The sequence below is a fragment of the Microchirus variegatus genome (genome assembly GCF_963457635.1).
Source record: "Microchirus variegatus genome assembly, chromosome: 10".
NCBI classification, from domain to species: domain Eukaryota; kingdom Metazoa; phylum Chordata; class Actinopteri; order Pleuronectiformes; family Soleidae; genus Microchirus; species Microchirus variegatus.
The window spans coordinates 1,099,773-1,117,671 of record NC_139811.1 but is presented as its reverse complement, the minus strand read 5'-3'; the positions used below and the strand labels follow the sequence as shown (position 1 = coordinate 1,117,671).

The following is a 17,899-nucleotide window of genomic DNA, read 5'->3' as shown; positions in this document are numbered from 1 at the left end:
TTTAGGTTTCACCTCGTACAGCAACGGAAAATGACTTTAATAACAATTAATTCAATTAAAAGCAATCTGTGTTTGTGACGAGCGTCACGTCACAGAGAACACGGATCCATATATTTTAGAATAATACCGACATTATTCTCAAATTCGGCACAAATACGATCAATTACTAAAGACACAATCAACGTTTTTCAGCCAGCGTTCTACTAAAACACACATAAATCACTTTAACAAGAAATGTTTACAATTTTCCTCTTTCGCGATTGTCCCGGAGATGGAAATTCCCCAAAAAGGAGAATTTATTTATATTTCACACTTAAGCTGACCATTATTTATGATCTGCGATGTTATTGATGAGATACGTTGAACACTTACGTCTCTAAAACACAGCGGAATTATTCCGACTTGCGCTGTCTTCCAGTTGCAGTTGGAAGTCGGAATTTCAGGAAACTTTCCGAGACGTCCGCCGCTCGTACGAACACTTTTTAACGCACTTCTGTCGTATTTGTGTCGCCGTAAATCAGTCGCACACACACGGTAATATTTAATTTGACGACGATTTGAATGTAATGTCAATGTTTAAGTTACATACTGCAGCTTTAAGGGACAAAAGTGAGATTCATTTGTTGTAATTTGTAATTATACCATTGAAAAATGTACATTTAAATATTCCAATCACTAGATTGCCCTCATTATATATATAAATATATATATATATGTATATATATATATATTTATATATTTCAGTGGCTTCCATCGTGAAGAACCGGACACAGTGTTCACACCTACCGCCTGCAGCTGGAGCCCAGCAGCCGGGTCACTCCTCCTCAGCAGCCCGCTCCTCCTCCGCCTCTGCCCGCCACCACCAGCGGCAGCAGCGGCGGCTTTGTTCAGCTCCCCGGCTCGCTCCTCTCTCTTCTCCCGGCTCGTGGCTCCAGAGTCCAGGCTGCTGAAGTTCCACACCACCAGCGTCTGGAGCAGCAGCACGGCCACGGCGGCGAGCAGCAGCGCGGAGCCGGAGCGGCGAGCCAGCCTGCGGGCACACGGGTGAGCGTTCATCTCTCTCCTCCACCTCCTCTTCTTCCTCCTCTTCCTCCTGGCTGAGGCTCAGGCCGAGACACCCATCTGATAAACGCCGACAGCGGGGAATAAACGCTCCCCACCACGGCCTGAGGAGCGACTGGCAGCGGCGGAGAGGAGGAGGAGGAGGAGGGAACCTGGCAAAGGCTTGAAATGAGGAGAGAGGCGCAGGCTGCACTCTGGCGCCCCCGTGTGGTTGTCCAGATTTGGGACAGCTCGAGCGTCTTTTACGCATTTTATTCCGCTCACTTTTTAATAAACACAAACTTATATGTTATAAACCGTTGTAAAACGATCAGTTCCGGTTAAAAGACAGAAAAATACACCGTTCAACATAAAACTAAAAGCTTTGATGTCGACTGCGCTTCGAGGTAATCATGATGACGTCATCGACGAGACGACACTTTCACACAGAACGGCGTCTATAGAAATGACGTCACTGCCGTGTTTGAACTCTGAACCTTTTTTAGGCACAAAAACATCATAAATAAATACTATTACGACTTTTTTTTTTGCTTATTTCAAAATAAGGTTTGTTTGAGTCTTTGTCTCAGTACAGGGCACCGATTGTAAAGTTACGCATGCTAAAATAATCAGCAACTTTTTTCCACATTTAGCAAAAAAACTAATAAAAAACGTGAATTTTTTATTGTTAGTTTTGACCAGATTTACAGCAATATTTTTGTGAACTTTGTGATATTTACTTCTCTTGTGAAAATATAATTTAAATGTTTAATCTGAATTAAAAAATCTAAATGCTAAATATAAAAGTTAAATATAAATGCTGAGTATAAATCTAAATCTTTCGTTTGAAACTAAATATTTAGCTAATATGCAAATGCACACTGCCGGTAACCGGATGTACCAAAATAAAAGCTTGAGGCTAAATATTTAGTTTCAAACGAAAGATTTAGATTCAGCATTTAGATTTTTTTTATTCAGATTAAAAATTTCAATTATATTTTCATAACAACAGTAAATATCACAAAGTTCACAAATATTGCTGTAAATCTGGTCAAAACAAAAATAAAAAAAATGCACCTTTTTTATATATATATATATGCTAACTATATTCCAACTCCTCTCTGAGGACAAAGACACTGATTCGCCAACTTCCTACAACGCGAGCGAAATTACCGTAATTATGGTAATGAAAAGTGCATTTGCGCAAAAATGTTGCCCGTGATACGCTCGGCGTTAAAGGGTTGTGACTTTTTTCCTCGTGACGTCTCATAATCTGACTTTTCTCTCATAATATTGTCACTTTATTCTTGTAAAATTACATATTTCTCTTCAGCGTGGAGCTCTTATTTCACATTTGGAGTTAATATTTACACTCTTTGTTCTTTTTGTCAGACACAACAGTAAATTCATACAAATCATACAGAGGATATTCACACCGATAATGAATATGGTTATTATGTGACTTTTATGATATACATATTAGTGCTGGGCAAATTAACGGCAGTCAATGGCGTTAACATTAACGCATGTGAACGCGAGATGCATTTCCATGACGACTGACCGTAAAAAGACACGCGTGACGTCATGTTTACGTGACTCCGATTGTTAAAATCGGTCTGTAAAATAACGCTAAAGTTTAAAAACACATATGCAGTACACAGGTATGCTGGTTATTTGTAGCGCTGCTCTTTTCCTTTAATAAACAGACCGCTCCAGTTCCACTGTAGGCTAACGCTAACATCGCTAAAGGAGCTAACGCAGCTAATGGAGCTAACTGGTAAACGGTGCCTGGACTCTGGTGTCGCGGCATGTAAACATGACGTCACGCGTGTTTTTCCCGTCAGTTGTCATGGAAACGCGTCATGCGTTAACGTAACATGTCCAGCACTAATATATATATATATTTTAATCAATATAAATAACATTAAGCGCATTCAACGTAATAAATATGATTATCAATGTGACAGCCTTTAAAACAGATATTTTATGATGATATGACGATATCCGATGTCACCATACATAGATATAATATCTATATTATTGACCAGACGTATTTAGACGCTGTGCTGGTGCCACACACATAAACGTCCCCTGTGTCTCCAGAAGGTTCCGCGTTTCCAATTCCATTTTTATTGCTCAATTCCCACGTTTGTCACGACCACAATTTAATTTAAAAAATGACATTTTAACCTGCCTTTCTTTTATTTTCCAACCAGGAGCAGCACTTTTTTATTTTACATGTCAGTTAAAAAAGAAGGAGAAAACAAGCTAAGAGGCGGGGATCGCGATCGTGTTCCGTACAGACGGACAAACGAGGAGGCGACGGAAGCCTTTTCATTCGCCGCGTTTCCACGGCAGCAGTCACTTGGCGGTGGTGTGGCTCTTCATGTGAAGCCTCACGTACGTCTTTCGGTGGAAACCTTTGCCGCACACGTCGCAGCGGTACGGTTTGTCGCGCGTGTGCGTGCTGCCGTGATGTTTGAGCGAGGACTGGTCGCTGAAGGAGCGTCCGCACACGTTGCACAGGTACGGCTTCTCGCCCGTGTGCGTCCTGATGTGCCGTATCATGTTGTGTCGACAGTTGAAGGACTTGCCGCACTCGCTGCAGAGGAACGGCTTCTCGCCGGTGTGAATCCTCATGTGCGTCTCCAGACTCGCTCGGCTGTCGAAACACTTGCCGCACACGTCGCACACCTTCCCGTTCTTGTGCGTTTTCAGGTGGAGTTTGAGGTTCTCCTCCGAATCGAAATGCGTCCCGCAGACGCCGCACAGGTCCGTGGCGTGACTTTTGGCGTGATTCACCAGGGAAACCACGGAGTGGAACATTTTCCCGCACACTTCACATATGGTCCGACTCTGCTGCTTCTTCGGGGACAAACTCTTGAGCGGATCGGCGCCGACGTCGCCGTTTTCGCTCTCGCTGACAGGTGCGTTGTTGCCGTCCGGGTTCTTCTTGTTCAGATGGATCATCATGTGGCGCTTTGACGTGGTGTAGTCGTTGAAGCATTTGCCGCAGACGGCGCAGGCGTACGGCTTCTCGCCCGTGTGAATCCGGATGTGTCGCATCATGTTGTGGTGGCAGTTGAAGGACTTTCCGCACTCGCTGCAGTTGAACGGCTTCTCGCCCGTGTGGATCCGCATGTGCGTCTCCAAAGGCTTCGATCCCAGGAAACACTTCCCGCAGACGCTGCAAATCTCAGCCTTCACGTGCGTTTTCACGTGAGCGTTAAAGCCGCCCTCCGTCTCGAAGCGCTCCCCGCAGACGCCGCAGACGTCCTTCGGGTGAGACTCCATGTGGTTGACCAGGGAGACGGTGGCGTGGAAGGCCTTCAAGCAGACCTTACAGCAGATCCGCGATTTCGTTTTTTTGCCCGGACTCAGTTTTGCAGACGTCAGTATCTGAGGCCCCCCCCTGTTTCTTTTGCGCTTGCCCTTGACGTCGCTGTCGTCGCTCTGAGACGCCGCGCTCGCCGCCCACTCATCCTCGCTGTCGTCTTGTTCGGCTGCAGAACAGCCCGAGGAGGCGGCGTCACTGTCCTCCATCTTGGCGGCGTCGTGCTCGGCCGAAGTGCTCGGCAGAGGATCTTCTCCCTCAGCTCCAGGTTCCAGCTCGCTCTTGACGTAAGGAGGCATGAAGATGAACCTGATGGAGTTCTTCTCCTCCTCCTCTTCTTCCTCCTCCTCCTCCTCCTGATTCTTCTTGGCGTGCGGTGGCTCCTGGTCGTCCTCTTCCACGGCGCAGGTCCAGTCCGGCTCGCGTTGACCATCCTGCTGCTGCAGATCAGAGGGAAAGTCCTCGTTCCAGACAGAGAGCGCCAGCTGTGGCGGCTCTGCAACAAAACAGAGAAACAAACAGAAAACTATTATTTACCAGCGTATGATCACAAGAACATAAATGTTATTATTTATTCGTCGGCCACTTGATACAAACGCATTTTTGTTCTCAGAAACTTGACAATAATGTTTATTTTTTCATCACAAAGTTGTTTTTTAGTTTCTCGACGACTTGTTTCACAAACTAATTATTAAAGGCGCCATATGTAAGAATGTGGCCAAAAACAGTTACTACATTCAAATTCAAAATACCAAGGTCTTTTAGGTTTTGTTTTTCTGACATAACTGGCAACCCGTGGTTGCTCGGCAGCTGAGACTCTACTGACTGCAATGATTGGTACACGGCGGTAGGTGGCGCCACATGACGCCAAAACATGATTTCAAAACATAAACATGATTTGCAGTCTGCAAAATATTTGTTTTAATGCAAATATTTTGTCTGTACTGTTGTTGTTGGCGAGTTCAGTTTGTTATATGAACATTATTCCTGAGTCTCTGTGACATATTAGGAGGATTTTATCATTTATTACATAATGCACCTTTGAGCTTATATACATTATCTTTATTGAAAATACTGTATATAAGTGCACTGCAGTGCAGACATGAAGATGTAGGTTTGTTCTTAATAGACATGAACTCAACTCATCAACTATAAACAAAATATAAAGCAAAAACAGTGTTTATAACTCATGGCGTCATCTTATTTTGGAAAGTGTGTTTATATAATTTAGCTTATTATTATTATTAGCCATTTTCTGCCTTTATTCATATATAAATGTGTGTGTTTGTAAACCATTCACTCTCCCACACCAAAGTCCAGAGAGAAAATCAGTGATTTTAGCTCACAGGGACACAGTAGCTGCTGGTCCTCTGCGGCCTCGTGTGGTCACTTTGTGTCACTGAGTTTAATCCGAATTAAGGATTTCAAATGCCAAATGAAAAAAAAAAAATCTGACATTTAAACTTAGTGATGGAGGCAGCAGTGGATCAACAACTCCTGTGATGTTAAAATCACTGATTTTCTCTATGGACTTTGGTGTGGGAGAGTGAGTGGTTTACCGTTGGTAGAACTTATAAAAAGAGAATCCAATACAATCACAATAAACAGCGCCCTCTACTGGAGCACGCAGTAATTACTTTCAGTACATTCACTGCAACTGAAGCAGGATTTAAAGCACAGATTTGATTCAAAAGTGACAGCTCGAAAATTCATCTACTTTCACCCCCTTTGCCCCGAGCCCCCAGAACTCCCCTGAAACGCCCCTGGACCTGGTCGAGAACCTGGTCACAAACCAGCTTCAGCGTGTTCAAGAGTTAGCTATAATTCATGTATTAACAGTGGAGTTAAAGGGAAACAGCCTTAAAACAAGTTAAGTTAAGCTAGGCTACGCTAGGCTAGCTAACGTCAACAGAAGTGGGCGTTGTTGACGGAACACACGTCAGCGGGTCACTCACCTGCGGGTCTGTTCGCCCCCCGGTCCGGGTCCCGGTCCCGGTCCCGGTCCAGGACGCTCCGCAGCATCGTGCGCTGCCGTCGGATCTCCTGTTTCGACTGAACGATCTCCTCCTCGTAGCCCGCGATGGTTTTTCTCACCGCCTCAAAGATCTCCTCCGCGGCCGCGGACAGACGCTCGTTGACGAGCGCCCTGAGCAGCTGGATACTGGACATGACGGAGCCGAACCGAACCGAGCAGAACCGAACCGAACCGAGCCGAGCCGCCGCGACTTCAACACGTAATGAAGTGAAAATATAAAATCAAAACAACACGGCACGTGACACTAGGACAGCGCCGTGTGTGTGTGTGTGTGTGTGTGCCGCAGAGTTCGCGCCGTGTCCGACCGACACACTTCCGCTCACTTCTTCATCTTCTTCTTCTGTTCATTTTAATGTCGGTTGTCAAATCGCTTAAAAGCGCATGACCGCCGCCGACTGGACAGGAGTGTGAATTAAGTGATTAAAAATTCTGGAAAATATATATATATATATATATATATATATTTTTTAATCTGCTCTGGATTTCCTAATTTATTAATAATAATAATGATTTTAAAAAGTTTTTGTGAATAAAATGTTTTTTTTTTTTCCTTTTGCTGTTTTTCTACATTTTTCAGATTAAACCAAACTAATTCATTCACTTTTGTTGTAATGTTTAATTTAAAAAGTAATTTTATCTATTTTTTCCCCACACACAGACAAATGTGTTGTTCATTCTATGTTCCAGTAGATGGCAGTGTTCACAGGAACACCAGCCTTCATTTATATTTATCTAAAATATCAGGACAGTGATGTTGAACCTTTGAAAAAAAATTTTTTAAATTAAGCTGAAACTGAAGTTTGTAAACCACTCACTCTCCCACACCAAAGTCCACAGAGAAAATCAAGTCTGTCTAACAGTGAGATAAAGACATGAACATGCAATAGATACCGCAGGCAAGCACAGATATTGTTGTCATATTTGAACATATCTCAACATAAAAAAAACTATAAACCGGTTTGCTTTATTTCTCATTTCAAGCTGTCAAACTAACCAGGAAGTGCAGGAACCTAGAACAACAACACAAATCTTTGTTCGATCATGCAAAAGTACTTTTATTTTTTTTAACCTTTGATTTTCAAACTGCACCTAGAAACCTTCATTCAATCATTTTGAGATTGGCCTCAAATTTTTAAGACTTCAAATCAGTGACACAGATTTTGAGGACCCAGAAGAACAAGACAAAAAACTTCTGCAGCTCCAAACCAAAACAAATCTATCAAACGGTACAAAAATAACGAGCAGACATTTCAACTCTGACATTACTCAACAGTTTTATTGTGAAAAAAAATCTCCTCATCCCCTCGCACTTAAACTGTACAATCAATAATTTAAAAAAAATAATAAAAATAAAGAGGAAAACTTGCTTAGTGTTTGAGGAAATTATCTCTCTCTTTCACACACACACACTCACACACACACTTCAGATGACGCAGCATCTTCAGCCAAAAACAAGAACAAGAATAGTGTTTTACAGGTTTTCATCATCATCATCATCATCATCATCATCACACCATGATGCAATCCCCCAGAATCCTCCACAAACACCTCCATCTTTAGAAGAAGAAGAAGAAAAAAAGAATCATGGTCATCAAACACTGAGAGTCGACGTGAAACCAAGAGGATGACGTTTGTGTCGTCATAGAAAACTAAGAAAATGCAGAAACACAAAACCTTTATATTACACTCACTGAAAGTTCATAAGCTCTGTGAGTCAGAGTCAGCAGCAGCAGCAGCAGCAGCAGCAGCAGCAGCAGCAGCAGCAGCAGCAGCAGCAGCAGCAGCAGCAGCAGCAGCAGCAGCAGCAGCAGCAGCAGCAGCACTAACACTGATATAATCCTCCTGTCACGTCAGAGCTGGAAAACTCCAGCGGGAAAATCTTGGCAACAAGATGGAGATGAATTTCCGCTTCGTTCAAAGTTCTTGTTTTGAGAAGCGTGGTCTGTACGAGGTTTGAGGTGAGACAAAGAGGCTCGAAAACAGGGTCTGTTCAAGTCCAGGATATCTTTAGAACATCTTTATCTCAATGTGAGGCAGACTTTTGTAAACCACTCACTCTCCCACACCAAAGCCCATAGAGAAAATCAGTGATTTTTACATCACAGCACACAGGAGTTCACAGGAGTTGTTGATCCACTGCTGCCTCCATCACTAAGTTCATTCAGATTTACTTGACACAAAGTGACCACACGAGGCAGCAGAGGACCAGCAGCTCCTGTGTCCCTGTGAGCTAAAATCACCGATTTTCTCTATGGGGTTTGGTGTGAGAGAGTGAGTGGTTTACAAACGTCAGTTTCCTGTTGTTAAAGTCTGTCTCACAGTGAGATAAAAACCCTGGACTGTCCCTCAGCACCTGTATTTGATGCCGTGTCACACCTGAAAACCTGCAGCTGAGGAAAAACCAAGAGTCCAAACCAGCGAGAGCAGAGTGTGGAGGATGAAACCGAGATCTATGAAAAGAGCTGATGTATTATTCAGCAGCTACCAATCACAGGCGGCGAAGCAGATCAGAGAGAACGCTTCGACTTTCACTCTCATGGGAGAAACACACAGAGCAGCTGTTAGACTGTTAATGAGCTGCTGAATTCATGTGTTCAAAGATTGTGTTCCTTTGTAAAACCACTCACTCTCCCGCACCAAAGTCCACACAGAAAACCAGATGATCAGTTGATCCACTGCTGCCTCCGTCACTAAGTTGAAATGTCTTATTTTGTCACTTCTGTGTTTCTAAACCTTTGTTCAGATTGACCTCAGTGACACAAAGTGACCACACGAGGCAGCAGAGGACCAGCTAAAATCACTGATTTTCTCTCTGTGGTTTACAACGGAACACAAACATGATCAGAAGTATCACAGTATCATGACAGTATTAACACGCAATAAAAAATAAATCAAGGGGTTCTGGAATGACTGGAAAGATGCAGCTCCCCCTTGTGGCACTTCAAAATAAATCACTAGGATAGCATGTTGGTGAGCTACGCAGCTCAAGTGAACCGACCTTCACGTTTTCCGGATAATAAACATGAATTGTGAGTCATGTTTTTGTATCGTTACGAAACATCGTACGTCTTCTCGCATCCCGCAGGATTTGACCTCCGCGTCACCACCGAGTGGGAAACCTTCACTCGTCTTGTTGCCAAGATTTGATGCCAAGTTCAAACACAATCTGAGGCTGAACAAAGATCAATAACGGGCTGATAACGGAGCGACCGGCTGCTCACTAGTGTCTTACATGTTAGCTTATTGGTCCTTAAAGTAGCAAATAAACGGAGGTGACAATTATAACCAGAAATGCAGAAGAGGAAGCTCTGAGCAACGGGACTGTGGTTAGTATGGTTTTTTATGGTAGCTGAGATTTAGCCTCTGAACAGTCAGCTCTGCATCCAAACGAGCCGAGATCATACTAAAATGTGACGTCAAAGCCAACGATGTCCAACTGTAGACTAAAGTTAAAAAGTCTTCAAAATCCTGAAAACATGCGTTCATCTCCAACATTTAGCAAAGCAAATTAACTTTTTTTAATGAACTGAAGAGCAGACACTGTAGCATCTTTGTCTGCCGTTAGCCGATACTGTAGCTTCCAAATGCAAATGTAGCAGCTGCCGTGGCATCGACATGAAGTTTGACAACAAACCACAGTCGCCGTGTTCAGCCCTTCACCTGCACTTTGAAGTGAAGAAGTGACGCCGAGGTGACATGAGTGACGGTGATTTACGCGAGTAACTAATCAGGTGAGCAACTTCTGTACATGTAGTGAACACTCCAGCAGGCAGGGGTCACTCTGGAGTCTCTTCTCTGAGTCGAGCAGCGGAGACCAAAGTGTCTGTGGATGTTCTCTGATATCCTGAGGCGTCGATCAACTCCCCCACACTCGCAGACTCTTTAAATCACCTCACAACAGAGGGAGGACGGTCTCATTTACACCCAGCCCTTCTGCTCCACAGACCTTCACATTTCTCTTTTGTGTCCTGATACCACACACACACACACACACACACACTCACTGTCTCATCCACGGTCTCCTGTTTATTAGGAGATCTTACAGTTGCTGCGGGTGCAGTTCTGCGGAGGACTCTGTGGTGGACGGATGGACTTGGAGCGCTTCAGACTGTTGCCTTTGGACCCGCCGGCCGCGTTGGCCAGTGAGTAAGAGCGTCCGTGCATCATGACGGCGTTCATGCCGTTGGCCATGGAGAAAGACTTGAGGTGGGACTTGATGGCGACCGGCAGCGGGAGCTTGTCGATGAGGTGGACCGGAGTGCACGACACGATGGCTCTGCAGCAGAGATCCTGGAGGCTGAAGACTGACGGGAGGAGCACAGAGAGGAGACGTTAGAGACAAACTCACAGAAACATTCTCCTTCTGAAGCCGAATTTGTTTGCTCGCAAAGTCCAGTTGGTTTGTGGAGGCGTGAACACACAACTGAACTCTGATCAAAGAAGCAAACTCTGCTCCACCTGAAAACGTCGGCGTCGGTTCACTTCAAATGAATCAAACGCAGGGCATTGTGGGTAAACACAACTAGAGCTGCAACTAACGATTATTTTCGTAATCGATTAATCTGTCGATTATTTTCTCGATTAATCGATGAATCGTTTGGTTCAGAAAATGTCAGAAAATGTTAAAAAACATTGATCAGTGTTTGTCAAAGCTGGAAATAAAGCTGGACGATGTTCTCGAACGTCTTGTTTTGTCCACAAACCAAAATGATTCAGTTTGAATGATTTCTTTGTTTATGTGGAGCAAAGAAACCAAGAAAATATTCACATTTAAGAAGCTAAAACAATCAGAAATCTTGTTTTAATCATGAAAAAAGCTTCCAACCGATTATCGATTATCAAAATAGTTGGCGATTAATTTAGCAATCGGTTAATAATCGATTCATCGATTCATCGTTTCAGCTACAGAACCAGGAGAAAAAGCTCCGATAGAAGAAAATATATCACAAATGCTAGTAAGCCACGCCCACAAGAACAACAGTCTTTAAACTTCACTTATTTATCTACAATGTACAGGGTTCGTACACTTTTTAGCAATAGTTTTGACAACAGGGACAGTGCACATTAATAACATTGCTGTAAATGCGCCATAATTAGCCAAGAGGCTATTTTTCATCTGTAGTCCCTAGACAGATGTTAAAGTCTCCCTAAAAACAGAAGAGAATATTAAATATATCATGATATATATGATGAGTCGGCTCACCTCTGTTGGGCCTCCAGAACTTCTCCATGCCGTGCCTCATCAGGACGATTCGCGACAGCTCGGTGAACGACTCGATGACGTTGAAGTTGCACAGAGGGCTCACCTCGAAGAACGTCATGCCGTTCTTCTCGGCGTACGCCCTGGCCTGCTCTGTGGGGACTTGACGTTTGAAGGCCAGATGCAGCCGGTTGCCCACGAGGATGCGAGGCACGCCCGGAGCGTGCTGGGGAAGAAAAGAAACGTTACGCCTGATATTCAAACTGTGAGCAGAGGAGTTAGGATCCAAGAGTAAATGATCACAGCACTCGTCACAATATACGCTGGATTCTTGTAATCTCAACTACATTACAGGTTTTGTGTTGTTTTTTGAAAATAATTCAAATCTGTTTCTTTGATTTTTCAGCTTCTTCAGTCTGAATATTTCCTGTTTATTTTCTGCTTCAAATGACAAAGAAATCATTCAAACTCAATGTCAGTAACTGAATGACAAACAGTGTGAAGTGTTTTCTTCTTCTCTACACGGTTTAAACCTTAGTTGCCACATGTGCAGCGGTGAAGCAGGAAAGACCGACGTTAAACACACATTCCACAGGACAAAAATACCACACACACACACACACACACACACACAGAGGACATCCTCTTTGTTTCTACGTCAGCAGGAAGGACATATTTATGCGCCCACACCCTTGCCTTTCTTTTTATCATTATCTTTAAATTAGGAAAAGTTGTTTGTACAAAGAAAAACAAAAACAGTCGCTACAAAGAAAAACAACTATTTACATCCAGAGAAAATGGAGAAAGAAGATGAGTAAGGGAAAATAATTAAGTAAATAAATAGATAAGAATCAGTCGCAGAAGGAATTCAATTCCATTTGAAAATGCAGTGCAATGTAACTATATATATATATATATATATATATAGCTGTCCATTATACTATGTATCAACATTGTTTCAGCACATCATTTTTTTACTGAGCTTACAAACGAACTTGTATCGTGAATTCAATATCGTGATAATATTGTGACTTCAATATCGTGAGTTCACTATCATGACTTCACTATCGCGACTTCAATATCGTGACTTCGATATCGTGCCTTCAATATCGTGATAATATTGTGACTTCAATATCGTTATATCGTGACTTCAATAGCGTGACTTCAATGTCGTGACTTCAATATCGTGATAATATTGTGACTTTAATATCGTGATAATATCGCGACTTCAGTATCGCGACTTCAATATTGTGATAATATTGTGACTTTAATAATGTGATAATATCGCGACTTCAATAGCGCGACTTCAATATCGTGACTTCAATATTGTGATAATATTGTGACTACAATATCGTGATAATATGGTATCGTGATAATATCGCGACTTCAATATCGTGATAATATCATATTGTGACTTCAATATCGTGTTAATATCGTGATAATATTGTGACTTCAATATCGTGATAATATCGTATTGTGATAATATCGTGACTTCAATATCGTAATAATACGGTATCGTGTTTGCTAGAAACGCTCACACTCACCTCGTCGATCTCTCTGATCCACCGGTCGATGCCGTCAAACGACCACCGGTTGGTGATGTCGTAGACGAGCAGGATTCCCTGAAGACAAAGAGAATCGGTGCGATGAAAAACATCATAAAACGAGCTGCTTCTCTGGACTTTCACATCATCATCATCATCATCATCATCAAAAAAACATCTCGTCTCACCTGAGCGCCGCGAGAATACGAGCGAAAGATGGTGCAGAACCTGCCCTGTCCTGACGTGTCCCTGAAGACACGGAGACAACAATCATTGTCGGGAATTTGAAAAAATGCAAAAACGAATTCCTGCATTTGATGTTGCCTTTTTTCCCCAAATATAAAAGCTGCGCACTCTTGCAAACAATCTCACATGGACAGAACTGTTCTGAGCACACGGCAGCAGAGAGCAGCCTCAGATTAGCTGCTCTATATTTACTCAATCATTTGGAATCAGAAATCAATATTTAATCCAATCATTTAGAAGGGTTCACACCTCTAATTAACTGTGACATCATAATTGTGCAGTGGCTAGTGCTGAAACTAACGATTTTTGTCATAAAGAATTCACCTGTCCGTGCTTTTATCAATTAATCGACTGATTTGGTGTTTGTCAAAGGTGGAAATGATGATGTCCACAAACCAAAGTAATTCAGTTTTAAAGATTTCTTTGTTAAATGGAGCAAAGAAACCAGTGTCTGTTTATTTTGCGGTGACGTTCACTTACCACAGCTCCAGCTTCACTCGTCTGCCGTCCAGGAGGATGGTGGTGGTTTTGTAGTCGATGCCTGGACACAGAGACAGAGACGTTAGACATCAGACCAGCCCATGAATATATTTGTGTCCTATATTGGTTTATTTTTTACCCGGTGAATTCAGGTGTTGCGGCACTCAAACGTCCCACTGTTAAGTCCCGATATAAATGGAACGCAGCAGAAACATCTTTTGAGTTCTGATGCTAACTGAAGGCTACATTGTTTCAGAGAAACTTTAAGAAACTGAAAACGTTGTATTTAAAGCGGAACCTGGACCGGAAGTTCCTATTAACGCTGTTTTTTAGTGTGTATCTGCGTCATTACCTTGTTTAAGAAGCCCTGAAGGTTCTAAACAAACAGTTCAGCCACTGCTGAGAACGCTTTGGCTGAACAGCCGACTCATCATATATATCATGATATATTTTTTTTTTGTGTAATCTCGGGCTCAGCGAGATCTCTGAAAAAACCCGGTCCGGTTACGTAAACAGCGGTTCTCCTGAACAGCAGATCCTCCTGCTCCGGGCACATCCGGTTGCGTACATTGAACCGCAGAAGAAGAATAACGTCCGTTGTGGAGGTGTTTCACGAGCGACAGTGTCTTCTGACTCTGGGTCTGACTCCGGGTCAAAGGTCGTCAAAGGGACTGCGGCGGGGAGTCGTGAAGAAGCTATTTTTAAACACTGTTAAAACAGTGTTTCGTAAATGAGTAGCAGTGCATCCACCGTTCCAGAGGGGGGAGCTGTGCTTCTGAGAGCGGGTGTGCTGAATAGTATTGGCCAATCACAAGACTCTGTCTTCTGGGTGTCAGAGTTCACTCTTTTTTCTGACGAACAGCGTCAGAAAAGAGAATATTTCAATCGGCTCGTTTACAGCAACTAAGAGGTTTTTGAGCATAAAAACAAGTTCATGTATGTAAGTAGACCTCCATAACTAACATATATGTGCAACAGGACCACTCTATGTGAGCTTTAAGAAAATTAATCCAGTTACAGATGAATGACCACAGCCCTAATGTGACTGATGTATTATCTACAGCACTGATGATTTAAATAATAATAATAAGACTGAACTAAGTGACCACATGAAGAGAAACAACAACCCTGGCACTTTCCAGACTCCATCTGCCTCTGGAGCCACGAGCTGACGCTGGCGAAACAACATCAGCCACAGTTACCTATTTTCCAGGCAACGTGAAAGTGCAGCTGAGCTGAAGTGCTGAGCTCGGACGACGAGTCTAATTGAATTGAGGAGAGTGCAGAGCTTCGTACCAAGTGCTTCCTCTTCCCCTCGTTGCCGGGGAGCACTTAGAGAGTTCCTGCATAATCGATATCTCAATCTCTGCTTGTGTTCACCGAGTCGACTCACGCTGTTGTAGCTGCTGTAGCTAATCAACACGAGTGTGAATGTAACAGACGTTTGTGTGTATTCAATCAGCACAGTATCACGGTGCATGTTTGTTTCACAGTAAATCAGTCGCACACACACATATATATATATGGAAGTTCACCCCTGTGAACTTTTTGTGAATGATTTTAATTGTGATGTACAAGAAAAACCGGCTCAGTGAGTGTGACAACATTAGAAACTCTACGTTCTCCTCATCATAACTAGATGTAGAGCGATTAATCAGTCAGATGATAAATGGGACATTATTTGCCTTATCTTTTTTTAATAATCTGCATATGACCAGTTCTTACAGATCACATATATACTGTACACATATATATGTGTATACACATCAATATATATGTTTATATATATATACACACATACAATGAAGGCAATATATATATATTTAGATTCATATCTAAAGCCGCAACTAACAATTATTTTCGTAATCGAGAAATCTGTCGATTATTTTCTTGATTAAAGGCGCCATATGTAAGAATGTGGCCAAAAACCGTTACTACATTCAAATTCAAAATACCGAGGTCTTTTAGGTTTCGTTTTCGGACGTAACTGGCAACCCGTGTTTGCTCGGCAGCTGAGACTCTACTGACTGCAATGATTGGTAGACAGCGGTAGGTGGCGCCACATGCCGCCAAAACATGATTTCAAAACATAAACATGATTTGCAGGATGCAAAATTTTTTTTTTAATGCAAATATTTTGGCTGTACTGTTGTTGAGTCTGACATATTAGGAGGATTCTATAGCCAGTTGCTTTAGATTTATTACATAATGCACCTTTAATTGAGTACTTGTTTAGTCCATAAAATGACGGAAAAATTATGGAAATGATGATCTGGTTTTGGTCACAAACCAAAATGATTCAGTTTTAATGATTTTCCTCTGTGATTTGAAGCAAAGAAACCAGAAAAATATTCACATTCAAGAACAAACACTCATTTGATTATTGCACAGATGTAGATGTCATTTTTCTTCACTGTACAAAATAAATAAATAATAGCTGGAGAGGGCTCATATTCGGCGGAGTGTTTGGAGGACCTCTGTGTGTGCGTCTTAAAGACTATATCAGCAAATGCCCATAATGCTGTGATCCTGCCTCTGATCTGAAAGTGTCATGAGTGACTCACCACTGCTGTAAGCGTACGGAGACTCTGCTGATCCGTCCTGTAAGCTGTCCAAGATCTCTCCTTTGCCCACATCACTGTCGCCCACCAGCAGGAACTTGAGCAGGTAGTCGTAGCTCTTCACCGGGCTTCCCTGGCTGCCCATGACGTCTCACATCTGAGCCCAGGCTCCAATGGAGGCTGAAGACGAGCGACCAACAACTCCTTCCCTTGACAACAGGATGTTCAACCAACCTTCACCCACTCTTCTTCTTCTTCCTTAATCCAAAACAGATGATGATGTCCGTCTATTAATCCATGAACTTGAGCTGAACACAAGGCTGAACTAACAGTTTAAAGTCCTTTAACTCTTCTAAACTTGAGGTGACAGTAATTTTCAGGCTAAAACCACAGAACCGTCGCCGTCTGAATAATAACATGGATGCAAAGAGTTTGGCTCTGAAGAGACAAAGGAATCGAATGTGTTTGTACGTAAGTTTGGTCAAACTTGTGTTTTCACAGTTAACGGAATTATTATTTGGTCCATAAACTGTCAAACAAATGTTCTGCACTTTTTCAAACCTGAAAATGATAATTTCCCCCAAAACAAAACACAAACACTGTTTACATTTAAAGAGCAGCAAAGAAGCAGCTAAAATCACAGAATCACATTTCTAATCAAATGACTGAAATGATTATCATCCAAAAAGCTGCTGATTAATTTAGCAGTTGATTAATAATCAATTAACACTTAACTACATAATTAAAAGAAACCTGTAAACCTTTCTCGTTGGTAACTCACAACGTATTAAGTTATATAAGTAGAACCAGAGGTTAGACACATATATAATTCATGTAAAATGATTAAAAACAAGCTCCTTTCTAACGGGAGCAAACAGGCCGATATCCGTGTTTTTTGATATGATATTAATAATAAAGTGTGTGATATGTGACACGTACACAGCTAATTAGACAAGAAAACACTCATGTTGACAGTAATCAGCGTAAACAAACACAAACCTGGAAAATGTTGTGTCTTTTCATCCTTTTTAACAAAAGCTTTTTGTCTTTAGTCAGCGGAGGAAACAACAAGCTAGCGCTGTCACTCAGCTAGCTTAGCCTTTTAGCTTAGCTGTAATCACTGACGAAGGCACGTAATAAACCAGTGATTATTTACGTAAAGACTCGGAACAAAGCAGCACGACTGCGCGACATTAACCGCTATTACTCCACGAAACACTTGGCTTTTGTCCCAGCAAATCTAAATGCTCGGTCCGTCAGCTAGCTTAGCCCGCAGCTCCGCTCCAGCGGGACGTCAGTGTGATTTGGGGCCCGCGGCTCAGCGCCTCAGTGCGGGCACAAAGACTCCCGTGACTTCCCTGTGTTTCGTCCAGAAAGTTCCGCTCCGCTGTGCGGCGTCTGAATCCTTAAGTCCACTCCGAATCCCCGCGGGTTCCTTCACGAAGCTCACTCCGTGAT

At 42.6% G+C, this 17,899-nt stretch overlaps 3 protein-coding genes across 3 annotated transcripts in view; all 3 read right to left on the bottom strand.

The window, feature by feature from the left end:
* Positions 1–1,056, bottom strand: part of LOC310933049 (xylosyltransferase 1-like) — a gene marked incomplete at both ends in the record, with an annotated part of 47,445 nt that extends 46,389 nt beyond the window's left edge. Inside the window, one exon of the mRNA XM_083896471.1 lies at positions 787–1,056. Coding sequence (XP_083752597.1) covers positions 787–1,056 — 270 coding nt within the window. The remainder of the gene's footprint in view (positions 1–786) is intronic.
* A 2,265-nt stretch (positions 1,057–3,321) lies between these two features.
* Positions 3,322–6,670, bottom strand: LOC310933048 (uncharacterized protein). Its single transcript, XM_083896470.1, has 2 exons — positions 6,331–6,670; positions 3,322–4,871 (listed from the first exon to the last, which is right to left on the bottom strand). Exons 1-2 carry the CDS (start codon positions 6,542–6,544, stop codon positions 3,403–3,405), a joined length of 1,683 nt encoding a protein of 560 aa, XP_083752596.1. The 5' UTR covers positions 6,545–6,670; the 3' UTR covers positions 3,322–3,402.
* Positions 6,671–8,713: 2,043 nt separating this feature from the next.
* On the bottom strand, positions 8,714–17,899 carry rab40c (RAB40c, member RAS oncogene family). The gene is made up of 7 exons (XM_083896317.1): positions 17,441–17,899; positions 16,445–16,699; positions 13,881–13,941; positions 13,343–13,403; positions 13,155–13,232; positions 11,614–11,836; positions 8,714–10,714 (listed from the first exon to the last, which is right to left on the bottom strand). Exons 2-7 carry the CDS (start codon positions 16,584–16,586, stop codon positions 10,440–10,442), a joined length of 840 nt encoding a protein of 279 aa, XP_083752443.1. The 5' UTR covers positions 16,587–16,699; positions 17,441–17,899; the 3' UTR covers positions 8,714–10,439.